The following is a 21,555-nucleotide window of genomic DNA, read 5'->3' on the forward strand; positions in this document are numbered from 1 at the left end:
TTTTTTTCTTCTAATATCTAAGGAAGTAAATTTGTTTTTTTTTTAACTCTTTTTTTTTTTCCTTTTTAATGTTAACAACCTAATTACAGACAAAAAAAAAAAGCAAACCCCTAAAGATCATGACAATATTTTAACTCAGTTTGTCTGCCAGGATCGTTGTGATGGCAACAACTTAAAGATGTCCTTTGACTTAGCAATGATTCTAGAATTATTAAGGATCATAGAATAGAATCAAGCAGGTTGGTAGAGACCTCCCAAGATCATCCAGTCCAACCTATCCCCCAGCCCTATCCATAGAAAAGAGACTTTTGTTCTTTTGAATGAGAACTGAACAAGAATTCTAACAGTGACTACTGACATTCTTACATTGTCAGAGTGGAATCAGCAAAACAATCAAATCATTCAGTTGGAGCAAGAAGAAGAAGAAGAAACAACTCCTATGACACTTAACGTGGCTGCTGCCAACTGAGGAGGTGATGGTGGTTGGGGGGCAGGTGGGGGGCAAAGGAGAGGGTTGGTTATGGGTGTGAGAAAAGGCAATAAGCTGAACTGGTAATAGAAAAAGGAAAGCTTAATAAATGTTAAAGGAAGGGGAAAAAAAACAAACAAAAACCCCAAACTAGGTTAAAAAGAAGGAAACAAACCTAAAAGTAATAATCTTCTACTGGAATAACTACAATTAAGATGTGAAGTTCACCTACGCTTCCTTAACGCGACTGAAGTTACATTGGTATGGGTTGGAACCCGTAATGTAATCATCTAAGGCTTTAATAGATGTACAGTACAATCAGAAATCAACCCCTGGCTCCTGCAAAGCCTCTCCCTCAAGCACTAAAAACAGGGGAGCTGGGAAGTATGGAGAGTTCTAGAACCGAACCCACTCTTCTTCCTGCTACCCCTTACCAGCCTCCCGACCGCCAGCCTCAGCGCTGGGCTGAAGGGGGCAGGAGTTCCCCTTCACTGGCTGCAACATCCAAACCACAGGAAGGAATTCCTTTGGATGAATCCTCTCTTCCAAAACCTCTGGATGCACATCTATTGATTGATAAGTTTTTTTTTTTTGTTTGCTTTTTTCTTTTGTTATTTTTTTGTGTGTGTGTTTTTTTTTCTCCCTTTTAGTTTGTAAAGGCTTTTCTAAGGCTCTAAGCAGTTAAATCTCAACAACAACAACAACAACAACCAAGAAAAGAAAAAAAAATCACATCTAGAAAACTCACCCCCCAGGATTTGAACCTCCCACCCCCCCCCCCCAACCCCTGTTCCTAGGCTAATTAAACATCTCCATTTGTCATCTTTTGGTTTTGTCATGCATTCCCATGTCAGTGCTTCCTTGTCTTTGTCTTTAGAGTCGCCGCCTGAAGCGGTGACTGCGGTGAAGGGAAAAAGTGAAACCCAACCTCTGCGAAACAAAAAGCATTTATAGTCCTGGCGACTTGCCACAGAGGCTATAAATAGAGCAAAGAAAACAAAGAAACAAACAAAAGAATAAAACAAAGCCCAAGAAGTTCCTCAAAAACGTTTGTTTTTTTCCTCCTGTGTCTCAGAAATGGCTTTTTCCCTTTCGCGGACGCAGAGCTCGTCCCTGCTGTAAAAGGAGTCTGCCGGCCGTTTCTGAGACAGCTTTGGTTTGAAAACAGAAGGGTGCCCCCTGACTGCTTGCCACTGGACAAAAGCAAGTGAGACAAAAGTAAGGTGGTTCTGAAAAGTAACACTGCAGAAGTAATACTCTGGCGGGATGTACAAGTCTATGGCACTTCACGAGGATCCTCGCCAAGGCGGTTGCTTAAAGCCATGGGTGTGCTTTGAAACAGACACAGCTGTGGTTTTCGCTTGGCACATTCATCTGTCAAGATAACCTCTCTCTCTCCTTTTCCCTCTCCTTACAATCTCATTACATTAAAAATATCAACTCTTTAATTAAAAAGAAACACCCCCCCCCCCAAAAAAAAAGAAAGCAAAGGGTTTTCACTGTGCATGCAGGCTCTCTGCTCTACCATGGCGACTTTTAAATACAAGGTGCAACCTTTTGTTATTTGTAAACCTTGGAAAAAAAGGAAATGAATGAAAGAAAACTTTGCTTTCCATCATCATCATCATCATCATCATCATCATAACAAAAACAAAAAGAAGGATCTCTTGGTCTACAGACGTACCAACACATGGGGAGAGTCGCGGCCGCGCCATCGGCTGTCTTTTCCAGGCGACTGATGTGATTGTGGAGAAGGGAAGGAGTCTGAGCCAGGCACGTGGGCCCTCCCCCCTCCCCAGCCCCTGTTGCTAGAAAAGAGAGACAATGCTGGACTCCTTGGACAAGGGAAAGAAATCACCTCAGCACAAAGATATCGATTCCATGTACAAAGTTTAGATAGGCAACAGTGTGTGGGGCGGACTTTGCCGCGCTCTCTTCGCTCGTCCCGCTTAACATGCAAGGTGTGGAGGGCTTACTGCTGAGGGAGTTGGGGTGTGGCTGGCGGTATATACACTATGGCTGATGAGCTCCTCCTCTTCCCAACCCAAACACACTGTCCTTTGCTCTTCTGTTATGATCTGCAAAGGGGAAAAGCAAAGGAGAGAGGGAAAAGAGGTTGGCAAGCACCGGCCGCAACTGTTGGTCAGCCTGGTGTCTGCGGCTGCCTCACCAAGGTGCTCAGAGGGCTGCAGCAGCTCTGCTCTGAGGGCACAGCTGGGGATCTGCAGCCTGCAGAAGAAAGGGCTTCCAGGAGACCTTTCAGTATCTGAAGGGGGTGACAGGAAGGCTGGGGAGGGACTACTGATCATTTTTGTGGCCCTCCTCTGGACCTGCTCCATGGTGTCCATGTCCTTCCTGTATCGAGGCCTCCACCTGGATGCAGTACTCCAGGGACAGACTGCTGGGGAAAGCCTCAGCCCTGCAACCATTCCAGGTCAGGTTGTTTGGAGCTCTGAGCAGCCTGCTCCAGTTGCAGGTGCCTCTGCTGACTGTAGGGGGGCTGGGCTAGATGGCCCTGAAAGATCCCTTCCAACCCAATCCAGTCTCTATGACCTCCTTCTGTCCCTGAGCCTTCAGCTGTGGGATCAGAGCCTGGAGGACATGTCCCAGCCCCCAAAGCCCAGACCTGGGAGCCAGCTCCTCACCATGTGCTTGCTGCCCCTCTCTCCTCCCAGGTCCTGCTGTCACTGCCCCTGGCAGACTCAGGAGCCCAACAAATATTTGAGAGGCACTTAAACAGCCTTAGAAATCTTGGTCCTCTATCCCCAGGATCCTTTTTCTGACTTAGCTGCCCATCTTGTGCAGCTCTTCCTCTGGTCTCTGCTGCCTATCACATGAGACATCTCTCGAGAACGATTCCTCCTTGGGAGGGTCTCTCAAATGGGGCCCCCCTCAGATTGCAGAGGGAAGGCTGGCAGCAGACTGAGGCTGCAGGCCAGAGCCAGCCCAGCCACTGGAGCAGTTTAACAAGCTGTGCTCAGCTGGAAGAACAAGTGTTATGGTAACCCCCTGAGGAAGATCAGCTAATCCTCCCCTGCCTTCTAATCCCATCACGGCTCAGCCGCTCAGGAATACGCAGAGCAGAAATGGAGCAGAAGGGAGAGGAAGGTGCTAGGGAGCATGAGCTGCCCTGGGGAGGTGATGTGCCCTTGCTTACCACAGCCACCCCAGGGGCAGGCTGGGAGCCACAGGTTCCTCAGAGTAAAACCTCTCTCAGCTGTGGATACACCAACCTAGCTCTGAGGGGAAAGGCGACAGCAGAGGGAGCCTGCAGCTGCCATCCACACCGCACAGCGCAGCTCTGAACCGCGCCGCGGGACCTCTCCCGGCTCTACCACCCATGCTAGCAGAACACTGCCCATGGCAGGCCTGACAGCCTGACCTGCAGGGAAAGCAGCCAGGCAGAGACTGGACCTGTGTGGGCAGGGATGCTGGCTCCCCAAAGATGGAGACTTGTCCTCTCTAAGGGCAGCTGAATGTGGCCCCTCTCTGGGCCCTGACAGATTGAGAGAGGTGATTCTGCCACTTTGGTCTGGTGAGACCTCACCTGGAGTCCTGGCTCTGGGACCCCCAGCACAAGAGGGACATGGATCTACTGGAGTGGGTCCAGAGGAGGCCACCAAGGTGATCAGAGGGCTGGAGAGGCTCTGCTATGGGGACAGGCTGAGAGTTGGGACTGTTCAGCCAGGCGAAAGGAAGGCTCTAGGGAGACCTTTGTGCAGCCTCCCAGTACCTGAAGGGGGCTACAGCAAGGCTGAGGAGGGAGTGTTTAGAAGGGCCTGTGGTGATAGAACAAAAATCAGTGGTTTGAAACCCGAGCAGGGGAGATTTAGGTTGGACATCAGGAGGAAGTCCTGCACAATGAGAGAGGTGAAATACTGGACGAGGTTGCCCAGGGCTGTGCTTGTGGCCCCATCCCTGGAGACATTCAAGCTCAGACTTGATGGGGCCCTGGGCAGCCTGCTCTAGTTGGAGATATCCCTGCTGCCTTCAGGAGGCCTGGTCAAGATGACCACCTGCTGCAATCTGTGACTCAGTGCTGCAGCCACCATCCCCTCTAAACAAACCACAAACCTCTCACTTCAGACTGATTCTGCTGTAAGGCTATGCACAAACAATTCTGACCTCTGATCCAACACACCAGCTAAGGTGGGTGCTGCCAACTGTGGGCCCTCCCCGTGGGAGCACCATCCCTTGGGGGGGAGGTTAGAGCCTCTTCCCCTACATCTTTTCAGCTTCCTTGGGAACACAAAACCATTCTGCCCCTGGACAGGACTCATTCTGCATAGAGAGAGGTAAGAGCAATGCAAGCAACATGCTGGGAACTTACTGTTTGATGACAAAACGTCTACATCTGTGTAACATACTTGTGGCTAGTCAGATGTTCGGCAGATATTATGGGTATCTACAGGTAAAAGAAACAGAAACAGTGAGTAAGAGGTGCAAGGAGCTGCCCCACAGACAGCATTCTGCTAGAGAACAGGAGGCTGGAGAAGTGGGGGGCAGCTGGCAGTTGGTGGGTTGTACATCGCAACCACGAGTTAAAAAGTCAGGGGGCTACAAGAGCAGCTTTACAACGGGACAAGGTTAAGTACTACTTGACAAACATTCAATCAGGGTTGTTGGTTGGTTGGGAGGTAGGAGGAGTACAAATCTACCAAGTCATGCAGTGCAGTAATTGAGAAGAGCCCTTTTTGTTGGCCTACACAAAATCCTGTGCTCTCAGTGCATCGCTTCAAACGATCAGTTCCACGGTGGCCTTGCTTCAGCCTCCTTTTGGGAACTCTTCACTGCTTCCACTCTGGTGGGCACCAAACCTAAGATGCCCTGAGCTCAATTTTCATGGCTGGTGAGAACCCACCCTCGAGCTGCTGGCTCGCTCTGGTGGGCTTTGGGTATCAAAGCTAAGATGGCCTGAGCTCAATCTTCACGGCTGGTGAGGACTTACTCTCAAGCTGTAGGCTCTCCCCACAGTGGCTGAGCTGCAGAGCTCAGATCCTGCCCAGCAGCAGTGAAAGAGTTCCCAAAAAGCTTGTCTGTGAGAACAGAACCCATCACCTGGCTCTCCTCAAGTGCCCCATTTTCACACCAGTATAGAAGCAGACTAGAGAAGCAGCAGCACAAACTCATACTGATGGGTGCACAGGGGCCCCAACCAGGGCCAGCACTGGAGCAGTGTGGGTGTGGAGGAACTGGGGACAATCTTGTGTCACACACACAGGACCCAAAGCCTGACCAGAGGGAGCCAAGTGCTGCTGAGGAACAGGGAACCATGCCAGGGGCATACAACACAGCAGGGATTTGTAGGGCCACAAAGGGCTGCTGCAGTTGCAGAGACTCTTTCCCCTCTAAGGCTGGAGCTGTTCATCTGCTCAAGCCAGGGCCTGGGGAGCTTTCTGATTAACTGAATGGTTTGCAGGTCTTGGTGCTGGTTTCTCCACCCACCCTGTGCCCTCTCCTCCCCTGGCAGCTTCACACAACCCTGCCAACTGGCACAGAAATGGGCTTCAAGCACAAGGAAGCTTCTCATACCATGTTTTCCTACTGCTGCAGGCCAGGCTGTTGCACCCAACTGTGTTGAAGCATCAGGGATAGTGCTGTTGGAACATACCAAGGACCTTCAACAGGGCTCAGTGAAGATGGAGGGCCAGCTCTGAAGACTTTTGGCATGCATGCAGATTGCATTCAGGCACTCCAGCTGCTCACACAGCAGATACATATATGTGCCATGTGTGCCATATATGTATAGGGGGAGGTTTGGCTGCAGAGCTGCGCTGGGTGGTGCTGGGAGGCTCTGGGGAGGCTATGCATGAAATGATCAGACTGCAAGCTGCCCTCTGCTCTGCTGGGGGAGGATTACTTGGAGGATTTGAAAAGTGGATGTTTTGCTGAGGCTTGGCTTGTTCTCACAATTCCCTGGACTCGTGGAGGCTGCAGGAGCTCACTTAAAGGGGTAATAAATAGACTCTTAAGGCACACTTTGGGCTGCTTGCTTAGGTGGCATTTATGTGGATGTGGTCCTACCTAGAAGCTACCTTTTCAAACTGCAAAGTCATTCTTCTTCCAGTCTTAACACCCTGGAGGTGTTCAAGGCCAGGATGGATATGGCCTTGAGCAACCTGAGCTAGTGCCCATGGTGAGGGGGGTTGGAACTGGAGGATCTTGAAGGCCCTTTCCAACCCAACCTGCTTTAGGATCTTGTGGACAAATCCAGATGTGACTCAGCAGACAGTGGGAGCTGCTAAGCAGACTAACCTGAGTGGTTTGTGGAATTGAATTCTTTTTTTGGGAATAAAAAGATCCAGGTCCCTTGTTGGGACTCAGGATGTGCCCTCCTACCTGCAGGATAATCTTTGGAATGGTGTTTCGGAAGGGTCAGAAGGTATCAAAAGAGGTAGAGCTGCTGTGATGCAAAACGCTCAGCAGGCACCAGGTGGGAAGGCTCAAAGCCAGAGACCCCAGAGTTAATCCAGTGGGAGCCTGACCCTCTCCATGGCATCAGCACTCTGCACCCACCCCTGCACTCAGGGAAATGGGCACAAGGGCATTGCCTGACGTCCAGCTGCAATCCTGGCAGCTTCACCATGGGATTTGGACATTGAGGACCTGGCTCTGGTGCCTGGGAGCTGAGTGTGCCAGGTAAGGCTGCCTGAACACCTGCCCTTTCTCTCCAGGGTGAATGCCAGGGGCAGAGCCTGCACAGTGCTGGAGCCCATGGTTACTTCTATCTCTAAAGGCACGAGTGGGACTCCCTCCAAGCCCAGGGCAGGACCTGCACATCAGACCACAACTGATGCTTTCTGGCAATTGACTTCCTCATAAATCTCACTAATTTGCTTTTATAAGAGGAACAAGAAGGTTTTTAAGACGTTTTTACTGTCACTTTCAAGGCAGCTGTGTGACAGAAACCTTCCCTGTGACAACGCAGCTCATGCTCTTCTCTCAGTGCAGCTCCAGCTGGAGCCTGCGGGGACTGCAGTTCCTTCAGCCCTGGTGCTTGCCTGGTGGCCTTGCTGGGAGGACTCAGAATCACTCACTTGGGAAAGCATCAGTTTTCTATTCCTGAGATTCACCCCAACACGGCCACAAAGCACTGTTAATGTGGCAACAAAACCAGACCCTGATGGGAACTTTCTGAGCTGCAGCCTGCCCACTGTGACCAGCACCCAGCCAGCTCCATGCAGCACCACCAGCTAAAACAAAGGTGTCAAAGAAGTTTCTCTTGGGCCCCTGCTCAAGAGGTTTTGTGTTGCTCTGGGAAGAGGAGTGTCAGAACATGCTCAGACTGCTAAATTCAGGCTGCTGTAATAACTGGGATTCTGCAAGCCCTCTGCACAAAGATTTCACTGCCTTTTGATGGAGCTCTCAAGAAGCTAAAAGGAGCTGGAAGTGCTAACAGGAGCTGTCTGCTCCACAGAAATAGACATAAATCATGGCTTCCCTGTGCTATCCCTTTCTCTGCACATCTCTGGGAGCAGAAACAAGCAGCATGGCCCCTAAATGTTAAGCCTGAGTCAGAAAGTCTATTATCAGTTATTTTTAGCATCAGAAACGGGGCTGCAGCACCTCTCAAGCGAGGCTGGAGGCTGATTAAGCCGCGCTGCAGATCTCAGAGAGAATGTGTAGGCCAACAAGAGGTAAAATCCACTCCCCCATGCTCATTAAAAGCACCCATCTCGAGTTGTCTGTAAGGAACAAAGCTGTAAATTAGCAAACCTGGTTGGCTGTGGCTGTTGCAGCGAAGGGAACACTTGTGGCAGATGTTGTTGCTGCAGACACAGTGGCTGGCGTAGCACCGTGCACCATGGGAACTTTCGGAAGGAAAATCAGATAAGCAAAGGTACAGAAGAGTGGAGCAGGATGGGAACCAGAGCCAGATGTGGAGGGGCAGTGGAGCATGGGGTTGGCACAGCGAGAAGCCCAGGGCATCAGTGCCAGCGAGTGACATGCAACCAGAGTGCAAAGCAGGACCACATTCCGGGAGGAGAGAGGGAAGGGAGGGGAAGGGGGGAAAGAGAGGAAAAAAAAACAAAAGGGGAAAGGGGAGGGGGGGAAAAGGTTTGTTACCATCACATCAAGAACATGGACACAAACAAGCTTAACCATTTCAATCCCAAAAAAACCTCGACAGCAGAAGTTTTCAATGCCTTTAGGTTTTACAGAGTTCCAAAACCTCCAACGCGAATCCTTTCAAACCCCCCCCAGAAAATAAAAATGTTTGCTGCAAACAAAAGCAAAAAGAACTCAATCTCCTCGAAGGCCAGGAAGGGAGCTCTCACAGCAAGGGACAAAGGTCTTCACTTTAAACACAAAGTTTCTAAACACTGGAACTCATAGTCCAGTCAAAATCCACCAAGGATGGAGCGTGCAAGGCCAAAACCTGCCGTCCAAACCGACCCCCACCACCTCCTCGGCGTGCCCGCATCAATTAAAGCAAACCCACTGCATTTAATTGACAGCTCCTTAGTGCAGGAGGCCACTGAGGAGGGGGGGGAAGCTGGAGTGCCCCACCAGGATGCTGGGAGAGCCACCAGGAAGCTGGCAGCCCCACCAGGAAGCTGGCAGCCCCACCAGGAAGCTGGCAGTCCCACCAGGAAGCTGGCAGCCCCACCAGGAAGCTGGCAGCCCCACCAGGAAGCTGGGAGCGCCAGCAGAGCTCCGATCCAGCAGTGGATTTTGAGGGTCCTGAGCTGCACACCGACAGGTTTAAGAGAATCAAGAAACAAAGCTGGCACCTACCAACACTTGTAGCGGGTGTCATGCACAATATTGAGCCTGCCCATCATGCATTGCAACAGGAAGGTGGATTTGGAGAGGGAAAAGAATTAAAACAACCCATCACACGTGTCATTAGGAATTGGCATTTGGAACAAAGAAGAAAAACTGTTATTATGGGAACAGTGGCACAATCAAACCATACAATAGCACAGTGAGATCCATTAGAACCAAGCCAGGGTGAGGAGGGGACAGAGCTGGTGGAACTGTGTGCTGCTGTGTCCTGTTTGCCTTTGGAGCACTGCTGGGGGGAGCAGCATGGATAGCAAAAGCTGCTTTGGTTTTGCTTGGAAATGCCTTTTCTTCAGTGTTGTTGCCTTTTGTCATGGTCTCTACCCTGCTGCTTTCCTCTTGAAACCTGCACAGGAGCACAAACTTGCTGCCTACGGCTACCTGAAGGGACACTGTGGAGAGGCTGCTGCTGGGCTCTGCTCACAGGCAACTGAAGACAAAACAAGGGGGAATGGCCTCAAGCTGAGCCTGGGGAGGGTTAGACTGGACATGAGGAAAGAGAGTGGTCAGGGACTGGAATGAGCTGCCCAGGGAGGTGGTGGAGTCACCCACTCTGGATGTGTTTAAGGGTGGTTTGGACATGGTGCTTAGAGATACAGTTTAAGGTGAATCTTGTAGAGTAGGGTTCTAGGTGGGACTTGGTGATCCTGAGGGGCTTTGCCAGCCTGGATGTGCCTGTGACTCTGTGAAACTTCACTCTAAGGGCACTGCAGCCTGAAGCAGGCTGCGCAGAGAGGTTCTGGAGTCTTCTCTGCAGAGATTCCAAACCCACCAGGACGCTGCTGTGGGTGCCCCTGCTTTAGCAGGGGGGTTGAACTGGATAAACTACTCCAGAGGTCCTTTCCAACCTCTGCCATGCTGGGATTTGGTGATTCTGTGAACTGGGCATGCAGTAGATTTGTGATGTATGAGCTCCACGAGCTGCTGGTGAAGTGGGAGCCATCCAAGGTGACCTTACTGTGACCTTCCAGTCACAGGAAGGGACCTGCAGGAAAGCTGGGAAGGGACTTTTTAGGCTGTCAGGGAGTTACAGGACTGGAAGGAAAGGAACAAAGCTGGAAAAGGGGAGATTCAGCCTGGAGGTTAGGAAGAAGTTCTTCACCATGAGGATGGTGAGAGCCTGGCAGAGGTTGCCCAGGGAGGTGGTGGAAGCCTGATCCCTGGAGGTGTTTAAGGCCAGGCTGGATGAAGCTGTGGGCAGCCTGCTCTAGTGTGAGGTGTCCCTGGGCATGGCAGGGGGGTTGGAACTGGCTGGTTCCTGTGGTCCCTTCCAACCCCCGACTGATTCTGTGATTCCTGGCAGTCCTTTGCTCACACAGGCCAGGAGTGACTGAACAGCCAAAGCCTCCTCAGCAGCTCAAGGCAGCACCTGAGAACACTTGGTCAGCATTTTTTTCCCCTACATTATGGGGCCTATTTTAAGCTGCTGGTGTCTGGGCTCACAACTCTCTTCAAGCTCCACAAAGGTAAACTGAAGTGACAGTGCCTGCTGAGTTCTGCCCTGCAACTAGAGAGCCTGCAGCAGTCTGGTGGGGTTAGGAATAGGATGGGATCATTTTGAAGCATCCCAGAGCTGGTGATTCTGCTTACTTGACACAGCAAATTGCCTTCCACCTGACTGACCTCTGCCTCTGCTATTTCTGTCCCTGATCTAAGCTCCTGATCTTTCAGAACCCCCATTCTTAATAACCTAGTTACCATTTTATTTAGCAAACAGCATTCACTGGCACTGCTCACTACACTGGAGACAGCAGAAACTGAACCTGAAATCTGGGAGAAGGGACTGCAGTGGAAGTGAACACATCTCCCAGAGGAGTGCCAGTGGGAGCCCTGCACTGCTGCTTCCTTGGCATTCCGTGACCATCTCACAGGGACAGGAAATTGTCTCAGCTAGTGCCAAGCCCTGTAGTGGTCTCACAAGCTCCAGAGCATTTAAAGAAGCAGGCAAAGAGTCTGTCAGTGTCACTACTGCTGTGGCCAAGGTCATTCTCTATCATCACAGGCTAGAAAGCAAAAGGCACAATCATGCTTCCTAATTGCTCTTCTGTTTCTGCCTCACGGGAGAGGCTGAAAATATTTGGCAGGAAGGCTATAAAAGAAGGGAGGGCTCCTGACTTTGCTGACCTCCCCACACACAAAAATCATGGCTGAAGTCTGTGGGACCACTTGCAAGACTAAACCAAACTGGAGCAAAATTTGGCTATGAGGTACGAAGCTGCTTTCTGAGTCCCTCCGGTGATGTCTCAGCAGCGCTAATGAGGTTAGAGAGAAGAATCTTTGAGCTCGGTGCCCTGTTTGCCAGGCTTACATCACTAGACCTGGGACATGACATCATTCCATGAATACACCTACACAGCTACAGAGGAGTGAGACGTTCTTAATGGCTCTGAAATAACCACTTTGCAGCTTTGCAGCTCCAAGGTTTAGCCTGAGCTGTCAGTGTGAACATTCCGACCAGCGCACACAGTTTAGGAAGGGGATTGAAGCGCATGGAAGTGAGGCAGAGACGAAGAGACCAGCTGGGGTGCAGTAACTGGCAGAGATGGAGACATGATGCTGTAGGACCCTCTTACCAGCAATAAAAAAATAATTTTCCCTCTGACCTTAATCATCATCTTGAACTTCAGAAGCTCTGACTGACTAACGAGGAGGCATGAATAATTAATGTGCAGTCGGAGATGTTCCCTGGCTGTGCAGCACGAGGCACCACCACCATTCTAATTCAAGGCTGTGTGCTCAGTTAACTGATCCTAACTTCACACTCAAGATCCTTTCTCCAGTGGAATGAAGCTGCTTCCAGAAACATTCCAGGTTTACTGGATTCTAGGCAGGTCTTTTTTTTTTTCTCTTCTCTTCTCTCTCTGGTTATTACTCCCAGGTGCTTTATTCTGTCCAGTCTGCTAAATCCTGATTAAAAATACTCCCCTGTGGAGGTGAGCAGTGGTACCCGCTCTTGCCTCCCTAGCAGTTTGAAGGAGGAGAGCAAAACACTGCAGTCTGAGAGTCTGGCAGGGTTAGAAGCCCCACGGAGGAGGTGCTCAGACATTCAGCGCTGGGGGAAGACAGCTGTGCGCTGAGCAGTTTTCCTTCCCTGGGGCTGACGCTGCAGGAGCCGACTCCAAATGCAATTCGTTGGCTCGACAGCAGAGGTGGCTGAAGCGTTTGCTGGGCTGCCTTGTCCCTGCCAGCTGCAGCAGGACAGCAGCTACTTGGGGACCTGTGAACCTCAGCCCTTTCTTCCGGATGATTTTGCTTTCCAACGACCTCCTGCTTGCCGAACCCACACACACAGCCCAGAATAGCACTGCTGGGCAGGCAGTGGCACACAATGGTGACAAGCACCGGGGCAGAAATGCCAGGCACACAGGAGCTTTGTCTGCTCCTACAAACTCACCCCTAGCCAGCTCCCAGTGACTGGGCACAGGAATTGCTGATGCCAAGTAACTGCTGCTCTGCATCTTCACAGCCCCACAGCTAAATGTTTGTCCCTACCTGACAAGGTGCCCAGAGCTGGCAGTCAGCAACAAAGTACCACAGACAGCTGTGGGCATATCCTGAGTGGTGCAGAGCCTCTTTGCTCAGCAGACTAACCCAACTTCTTCCACCTAGGCAGTACCACAAACGTGCCCAGCTCCTCCCTGTGATGCCTCTCAGTCTGGAGACAGCTTCCAGCAGCCCCTTGGCCAGGAGCCCTCAGAGGGGAGCCAAGCAAAGAGGGAGCTTAATTTGGGAGTGGTGAGATGAGGATCTGAGTGTCTTCGATCATGTTTAGTGTGCTGGAGCACCAGTGCCCATCCTCTGGCACAGCCAAGTCCTTTAATGACTCTCATGTACCCCTGGCACACAGGCAGCCAGGCTATGCCTTACCACCTAGAAGTGGTCTCTGGGTTTGTCTAGACCATGAGTGGAAAACCCTCAAGCACCCTGCACTGAGATACAAACTGATGGCTCTGTGAGTGTCCTGCCCTCCAGATCTGCTGCACTGTGGCTGAAGCAGCTAAGGACACATCTCAGTGACTACGCTTGGGGTGTCTGAAGCTGAGAGCCATTCCTTTAGTTCATTAACCTGCTTCTGGCTCCATGGCAGGGGAGCTGAGGGCACCCAAGCTCCCTGCTCCCCTGTTGCTTCTGAGGGAGTGCTGGAGAATCTCCAGGTGGCTGAGCACCAGCAGGGCTGACACTGGCTCACTGTGGGTGGGCTAATGAAAAAGGGACAGGTGGCAAATAACATCTCCAAGCTTTTACTGGGTTCCTGAAAGCTCAAACTGCTGCTATCGGAAAAACAGAGAATTGATTCGAGCTCAAGCTGAAAATTCCCTTTCCTTCTCTTGGTTTACACCTACATAGTAGCCAGGAGAGGTGAAACAAAGCACCAAGAGCCACGGCACAAACTCCTGGAGGTTATCAGTAGAGGTGGGCTGTGGAAAACCCGATGTGAGAAATCTTGGTCAGTGATGCAGTGCAAAAGAGCCTGAGGGACATGAGCTGTCACCTCAGCTTCTGAGCTCAAAAGGTGTGAGTCAAAGCAGCTCCAAGTCCTCTCCAGCACCAGCCATCCCCTTGCTGAATTCCTGGAAGCTGGAGAAGCTCCCAGCTCTCTGACTCCACCAGTCATTCTCTGAGCTGTGATACCTGCATCACTCTTTGGATCTCAATTCCAGCACGTGGGCTCAGCCTTTCTCTAGCCTCCAAAAAGCTTTTACTGCGAGGTTTCAGTGCCTGCAGTGCACTTTTGGAGCCTAAATGAGTTATGGAACCGTACAACATGGAGCAACTGATTTTTATGCCATTTGAATTCCACAGGCCAGTTGTGCACCAGGGAAAGGGCATCAAAAATCATTCTTCGGAAGCCAAAACTGGTCAGAAATCAAATGCTCAGCTTTTTGGGTACAGACTGCATAGCTGTATTCTGCCTTCTCCTCCCAGCTGGTCTGCATCACACAGGGGTGTTCTTGCAGATCCCTTCCAAGTGTTGAGCACAGATGTCCTCTGCACACCTCCTAGAATGACAGCACTGCTCTAGTGGGGTTCTTGTGTCAAAGCTCCCTCAGCTTGGCTCCACACAGCCACAGCGCCACATTTGTGTGGTTGTGCACCACTGCTCCTCAGGTGCTGCTTGCAGAACCAAAACCTGTGTTCCACCTCCACCACTTGTCCTCCGGACAGCACAACCATCGATCCTTCAGTGACTACACTGGACATGGGCATCTCACCTCTGCTGAGTCTTGAATCAGCCCTGAGGTTCTGGAGGCCTGAGCTGTGATTTCTCAGGTAGGTTTAGCTACCTGCAAGCCTGCCTGCACCTTCCACAGTCACTGCACTGTAATTAAAAGCTAAACCTCTCAGAGTGTGGCTCAGCAACTGGTGCTAAGCACACGAAGGCAAAGGGGTCTTACAGCAAAGAGAAACAAATCCAACAGCTTGAGAGATGGGTGAGGACGAGGGAGTTAACCGAGGGGCAGAGAGACGAGAGAGAAGATGGCAAGTTCTGACTGGGGGGTGACAGACAAAGCATGACACTGATTTTTTGGGATTAGACTGGAAAACACCCACCCAGCTTCCGAGCCAAGCAGCCAGGGGCCAACCTACCTGCAGCCAGCACCTCCTCTGCCCACTGGGCACCACAGGCTGGAGGGGCTGCCTGCACCGGGCACCTGCCTGCAGTGGGCATCACACAAATACCTCTCTGCGTTTGCCACCAGGGCTATGTCCTAGGATGACTGTTTTAAGCATCCTCCCTCCTTCCCCCACCTCCCACCCCGCAGAAAAAGGCCAAGGAGCAGCACTTACCTGGTGGGAGGAAGGCTGTATGCTGCTGTAACTGCATGTTGGCAAGAGCTTGCTGGTACTGGAAGATACCAGTGTTAAAGACTGCGGTGGCACCATTGGTTTTTTCAAGCGCAGGCCTCTTTGGTAATGGGGGGAGTACAGCTTGAGGAATTCCCTGAAGGAGGGGATGGGGATAAAAACAAAGTCCAGTAAAAAAAAGAAAACAAACAAACAAAAAAACAAAAGAAAAAAAAAAAGGGAGGGGGGGGGATAGGATGGGGTGTGGAGGAGGGATGGGAGGGACGGCAGGGGAGGGAGGGAAGGAAGGAAAGGGAGGGAGAGGGAAGGAAAGGAAGAGAGAGAGAGAGAGAGGAAAAAAGAAAAATCAGTAGAAGGCCAAACCCACCAGGCAGCACCATGTTTATCCATGAGCAAGCAAGCAGCAGAGCGAGCTGAACTACTAAACCAAAGGCAGGGAGAAGCTCTCAGGGAGCACCACTTCAGCCACCATCACGGAGCACAGCTAAGGGGCAGCTGCGGGCTACAGAGCCCGGCCCAGAGCCCAGCGCCAGGGCCAAGCTTCGGGCACTGCCGGCAGCGAGGCTCTCGGGGCAGGGGAAGCAGCACTGCCAGCTCCAGGATCATCCACACGTAGAAGCCATGTTAATAGTCAGTGTCTGGGGCGGATGGCAGAGCTGCTAGTGCCAACCCACTCCCCAGACCCCAGCGCCTGCCTGGGCATGCAGAGCCACGCCGCATGCCGGCACCCCCGGCCGCCTCCGCGCCACCAAAGCCATGCCAACGCACCCTGCGCCCGCGGCCGGCCACGGCACCCTCGGGAAGGGGATGGGAAGGAGGCGGGAAGGGAAGGGGCCAGGGAAGGAGCCAGCAGGGCGCGGGGGCAGCGAGGTCCTGCTCTGCAGCGCTGCCCCCGTGCCCACCGCCGGGGATTGGAGCGGGGAAGGGGCAGGGGGGTGGGGGGGGGGAGCAGGATATTCCATTTCTACACATGAACCCCAAACTCTACGGTACAGCTACATGCCAAGCTAAAAGGTGAAAGGTCATAGTACCAGGTCAAAGGTTGCCTCGAGGGGTCGCTTCAGTGATTTGACAGCCGACTGAGTCTTAATTAGCAGGCAGCGAGCACATGATGGCAATGGCCAGTGGGGTCAAGCGCATTAACATAAACAGCAAGCAGAGGTGCGTCATGGGGGCAGCAGTGCATTGGGGGGGTGAGAAAAAACAAATAAAAACAAATCACCGGATGCTGTGTACAACGGGAACAAGACTCTGCATGCACCGGGGGCCGGCGGGGCCCCCACGCCGCGGGGACAGGCAGGGCAGGGCAGGGCAGGGCAGGGCAGGGTGGCAGCCGGGGCCCGCCCCGGGGCCCTCCTTATGGCCCTGCAGGAGGGCAGCTGGGGCTTGGGGCTCTCCTCATGGCCCTGCAGGAGTGAAATGGGGCTCCCCATGTCCCTGCAGGAGGGGAATGGGGCTCCCCATGGCTCTGCAGGAGGGGAATGGGGCTCCCCATGTCCCTACAGGAGGGGAATGGGGCTCCCCATGGCTCTGCAGGAGGGGAATGGGGCTCCCTATGGCCCTGCAGGAGGGGAATTGGGGCTCCCTATGGAGCAGCAGGAGTGGAATGCAGCTCCTCATGGCCTGGCAGGAGTGGAATGGAACTCCTCATGGCTCTGCAGGAGTGGAATTGGGGGTCCCCATAGCCCTGCAGGAGTGAAATGGGGCTCCCCATGGCCTGGCAGGAATGCCATTGGGGCTTGGGGCTCCCCACGGCCTGGCAGGAGTGGAATTGAGGCTCCCCATGGCCCTGCAGGAGTGGACATAGGGTTTCCCACAACCAGCCAGCAGCTTGCCACCCGTGCCATAGCCTTCCCAGGAGCTGGGGGCTGTCCTCCAGCAGTGTTGCTCCTGGCCACCGCACCCCAGTGCCCGCACCTCTCTCACCCACACCCTGCCAGACTCAACACAGGCAGGACAAGGTGGCAGCAGAGCCCTCCTCGGGGTGTTGGCCTCTCCTTGCTTGCAAACCAGGCCCTGAGGGGTTCCAGATCTGGCTGCTACAACTACTACCACTACTGGAGGGTTGTGCTGGCACCCCCAGGGGGCTGCTGCCTGCCCTCAGATTGGGATGAAAGTGAACTACGGGTGTCATCTACACAGCAAGGTGGAGTTCCAAGTGAGTCTCTGCAAAGACAGAGTGGCTGGCAAGGGGTCGTCTCTCTGTGCAGCTCCAGAGATGCACAGCTGCCCGCACACAGAGACAGGCTCAGCTATAGGGACAGATCTGCAGACGCAGGCAGGCACAGACGTATGCACACACAGATGTACATACAGATATCTGCACGCCAGCAGGCAAAGTAGGGAGACACCCCAAGGCTCTCAAACTGCCACCCCCACCCAGAGCAGACCTGGCACCACATGCTGAGAAAGCTCCTTGCACCGTGTCACCACCGGGCCCCCCGAGCACACCTCCCCCAGCCAGCCCAGCTAACCCCTCGCTGCCAGTCTCTTGCTGCCGCGCTGCTGTCCAGGGAGCCACCTGCGCACTCACCATGGCAGCTGCAGTCGCTGCTGCCTGGGCAGCTGCAGCCTGGTTAACCTGGTACTGGGCAGCCTTGATCTTGGCTTGCAGGTGGGCAGGAGGGTGGAAGTATTTGCACTTTTCCCGGGAGCACCTCCCCTTGATGTAATCCATGCAGACGGTGACGGTGTTGTCGTTGGTGTCGATCATGGCGCTGTCGGCGGGGTGGGCGAAGCGGCAGTCGTTCTCCCCCCTGTTGCAGTTGCCACGTTGGTACTCTCGACACACCTGCCACGGCGGGAGGAGAAAGCCACTCAGCATGGGGTGACAGGTGGTGTGGGGCACGGCTGGGGGCAAGGGTGGCATTTCTGAGTGTCATTGAGTCCCCCGCAGCTCCCAGGAGGAATCAGCTCCCTGGTAGCAGGGACTCAGCTTCTGTAAAGCCACTTCTGGTGTCAGAGAGACAAAGCCCACCAGGAACCAGGTCAGCTCAGCCACCCACAAGGGTTTCTACATGAGCTGGGGTTGCTCAGTCTTGAGAAGAGAAGGCTCGAGGGAGACCTTATTGCTCTCTACGACTACCTGAAAGGAGGCTGTAGCCAGGGAGAGGTTGGTCTCTATTCCCAGGCACCCAGGAACAGAACAAGAGGACACAGCCTCAAGTTGTGCCAGGGCAGGCTCAGGCTGGACATTAGGAAGAAGTTCTTCCCAGCAAGAGTGATTTGCATTGCAATGGGCTGCCTGGGGAGGTGGTGGAGTCCCTATCCCTAGGGGTGTATAAAAGGAGGCTGCATGAGGCACTTAGTGCCAGAGGTTAGTTAATGAGAAGGGTTAGGTGATAGGTTGGACTCAATGATCCTAGAGGTCTCTTCCAACCTGGTTAATTCTGTGATTCTGTGAGCTGTGGCCAGCTCTGAGATCACCTCCAGCATCACGGTGCTTGGACATGGCAGCACTCACAGCAGGGTTTGGAAGGGACCTCTGGAGACAATCCACTCCAACCCCCCTGCTCAAGCAGGGCACCCACAGCAGCTTGCCCAGCACCACAATGGCCAGAGTTGGAAGCTCTCCAGGAGAGACTCTGCAGCCTCTCTGTGCAGCCTACTGCAGGGCTCCACTGTGTCAAGTTAGCAACAACCCAAGGCATTAATTAAGGTGCCTGGCTTTAATTAATGGTGCCAGGAGGATGACTTTGGGGCCACCCTGAGCAGCTCCATCAGCAAGGTGCTTCATGCTATGCCAAGGAGCAAGCTGCAGCCTTTCCAGATCAGGTTGTCAGGGGCTCTGAGCAGCCTGCTCTAGTTGCAGATGTCCCTGCTGACTGCAAAAGGCTGGACTAAATGACCTTGAAAGGTTCCTTGCCACCCAAACCAGTCTGTGACTGTGACTGGTGGAAAATGAGCCACATCTGGAAGGAGCAGAGGATGCAGCCAGCGTGGTGACTGGTCCCATTGCCATGCCACCACTGCATGCCAGCAGCCAGATGAAGCTGAAGGGATCAGAAATTGCTGCCTGGCAGAGGACATCATAGTCCTGAAACGCAAGCTCCAGCCCAGACCTCCTGACTGCCACCATCAGTCATGCAGACATCAACTGCATCACCCAAGTGCCAAACATCAGCCCCCTCTTCACACACCTCTCAAACCCTGAGTGTCCCTTTTCTGGTCATCTCCTCACAAATCTCAGACAAAAATGACTTTTGTCGTCTCTGTTTGCCACAGGCTACAGGAAACAGAGAGGGACAAAGGCAGCTGAGTCTGTGTACAAATAAAACTACTTAAGTAGCTGGAATTGCCTTTTAAAGGTGGGTGCCCATCAGCCTGCCTCATCAGTATTTCCTCAAGGACCTTGGCTCTGGTCCCTGACCAAACAAAATGTGGCTGTTATTTGGTTCCATCCATGTTAGTGCTCAGGTCAAGAAGGAGCTCAGCTCAGAGCCACAAAGATGCTGAAGGGAGTGGAACATGTTCCTTACAAGGAGAGGCTGATGGAGCTGAGGCTCTTGAGCTTACAGAGGAGGCTGAGGGCTGCCCTCATTCATGGTTATAAAGACGTACAGGGTGAGTGGCAGGAGGCTGGAGCCAGGCTCTGCTGGGTGATGCCAGTGCCAGCACAAGGGGCAGTGGCAGAAGCTGAGGCAAGAGGAAGTTTCCTTTAAACAGGAGGAGGATTTTTTTCCCTGTGAGGGTGGCAGAAGCCTGAAGCAGGCTGCCCTGGGTGAGTGTGTAGCTTCCCTCTCTGGAGATATTCAGACTCTGCCTGGATGTGTTCCTGTGTGATCTGGTCTAGGTGATCCTGCTCTGGAAGGGAGGGTTGCATGGGATGAGTTTTGGAGATGCCTTCCAGCCCCTGACTGTGATTCTGATTCAAGCTGCTTTTTAACCTCTATGCTGCTTCAGCCACTAGCTGAAGCCATCATCTAGAAGTCACAGAATGGTGACAAGAGTGCCGTGAACTTGCCCACAGGAGGCCTCCACCTGCCCAGGGTCCTTCCAGCAGTTTCTGTTTCCCCCAGGGTGACAAAAGGCTCTGGCTGCTATCTGCAGCACAGCCAAACCATGCAGCTCAGGCAACACTGGAGCATTTCCTTGGATTATTTGTTTGCAGCCCAGAAGTAAACTGAAGGCTCTTCCTCTGAAGATAAAGGAGGCAACTAACGTCAGCTGACTGTCTCTGCTCTTTGTCTGAGACTGGTGATGCACAAAAGCCAAGGTCTCAAAACTCCATGTGTCAGCAAGAACCACTCCATTAATGACACAATGATGATCTCTGTATGTTCATATATAAGGGCAAACATATCTAGAAATGTCTAGAAAGAAAATGCTCTCACAGATAAGATGATTTTATCCTAGCCAAAGCCCAAAGAAGAGTGACCAGGGAGCTGGTCAGGCAGAGAGAGCCTCTGGCATGCCCAGAGGAAACTCTCCCGGGGCTGTCACACCCTAGGCTGAGGTAAGACAACGAATGGCTCCCTCTCAGCTCTCCTTAACCAACCCCTGAAGGATGCTTTGCAGCAGGCAGACACAAACCAGGGCACTGCCAGTCCTTTTGACCAGTGTGACCAGCAATGGCTGTGATGGTCATAAAACCCCCAACATATCCAGTTCCTGGTCATTTAGAAGGGAGCCCTGGGAAGAGTGCCATCTTTTTGGCAGGGGCACACAGCAGTGTGTGACGCAGAGCAGAGAGGCAGGGAAGCGTGGCGTGTTGTCTGGCCCTGCAGAGCTTTGATTCAGTTCCTTATTAAGAGCCCTGTAATTAGTACCATCCTTTTCAACTCAGGATGTTAAGAAACAGAAACAAAAAAGGCACCTGCAGGTCTCCAGCCTGCCTGTGAAAACGCTGAGTTACAGGGATTCACTCAATGTCGTCTGACTTTGGGCTGAGTTTATTTTTGGTTGTCCTGCTGCGAGGAGTCAACTTGCCCACCGGGGTGGGGAGACAAACACTGGGTCACTGCAGCTAAGGCAAAGCTTCCAAACTGCTCACCCAAAGGCTGGGCAGAGCTTTGGCTGGAGGGCCAGGGACAGCAGAGCTGAGATGCCTGTCCTGAGCACGGATCCTCCTCTCCTGTCTCCTGCTCTGCACTGAACAGAGTTGACCAAACCGAGTGGATTCTTACCCCATTCTGAGCATCTAAACCAACACAACCACCAGAGCTCCTGATTACCCAACATCTGAGTCTCCAAGGTCTTCTAAGCTGCCTGTTCCTGGCAAAACCCCAGCACATCTGGAAGAACCAGGAAGCAGCAGGCTGGCTGAGGTCACTCCTGTCTGCTGGACACTTCCCACACACACGATGGAATCCCAGGCACCGGCGTCAGAGCACTCAGGCAGCTCCCTTCTCTCTCGCTTCCCTCCCCTTGCTTCTCTTCCAGCTCACTGGAAGAGCCACACTTTTGCCCAAAATTATTTCTGGCAGCTTGAGGAAAGCTGTAGGAAAAGCCTCAACTCCTGGGATTTCCATCTTGAGACCCAGATTTCTAAT

At 52.7% G+C, this 21,555-nt stretch overlaps 1 protein-coding gene across 9 annotated transcripts in view; it reads right to left on the reverse strand.

The window, feature by feature from the left end:
- Nucleotides 1-1,962: 1,962 nt before the first annotated feature.
- The window catches only part of MBNL1 (muscleblind like splicing regulator 1), an 84,966-nt gene continuing 65,373 nt past the window's right edge, over nucleotides 1,963-21,555 (reverse strand). For 5 of the 9 annotated variants that reach the window (XM_064165463.1, XM_064165454.1, XM_064165462.1 and 2 more), the window contains 7 exons: nucleotides 17,598-17,855; nucleotides 16,096-16,149; nucleotides 15,047-15,200; nucleotides 9,209-9,244; nucleotides 8,186-8,280; nucleotides 4,800-4,874; nucleotides 1,963-2,547 (listed from right to left, as the gene is read on the reverse strand). In XM_064165463.1, coding sequence (XP_064021533.1) covers nucleotides 4,818-4,874; nucleotides 8,186-8,280; nucleotides 9,209-9,244; nucleotides 15,047-15,200; nucleotides 16,096-16,149; nucleotides 17,598-17,855 — 654 coding nt within the window. In that variant the 3' untranslated portion in view covers nucleotides 1,963-2,547; nucleotides 4,800-4,817. The remainder of the gene's footprint in view (nucleotides 2,548-4,799; nucleotides 4,875-8,185; nucleotides 8,281-9,208; nucleotides 9,245-15,046; nucleotides 15,201-16,095; nucleotides 16,150-17,597; nucleotides 17,856-21,555) is intronic. The other 4 variants (XM_064165459.1, XM_064165458.1, XM_064165461.1 and 1 more) reach the window with 4 other exon arrangements.

Source organism: Pogoniulus pusillus, chromosome 26 (assembly GCF_015220805.1).
Source record: "Pogoniulus pusillus isolate bPogPus1 chromosome 26, bPogPus1.pri, whole genome shotgun sequence".
NCBI classification, from domain to species: Eukaryota; Metazoa; Chordata; class Aves; order Piciformes; family Lybiidae; genus Pogoniulus; species Pogoniulus pusillus.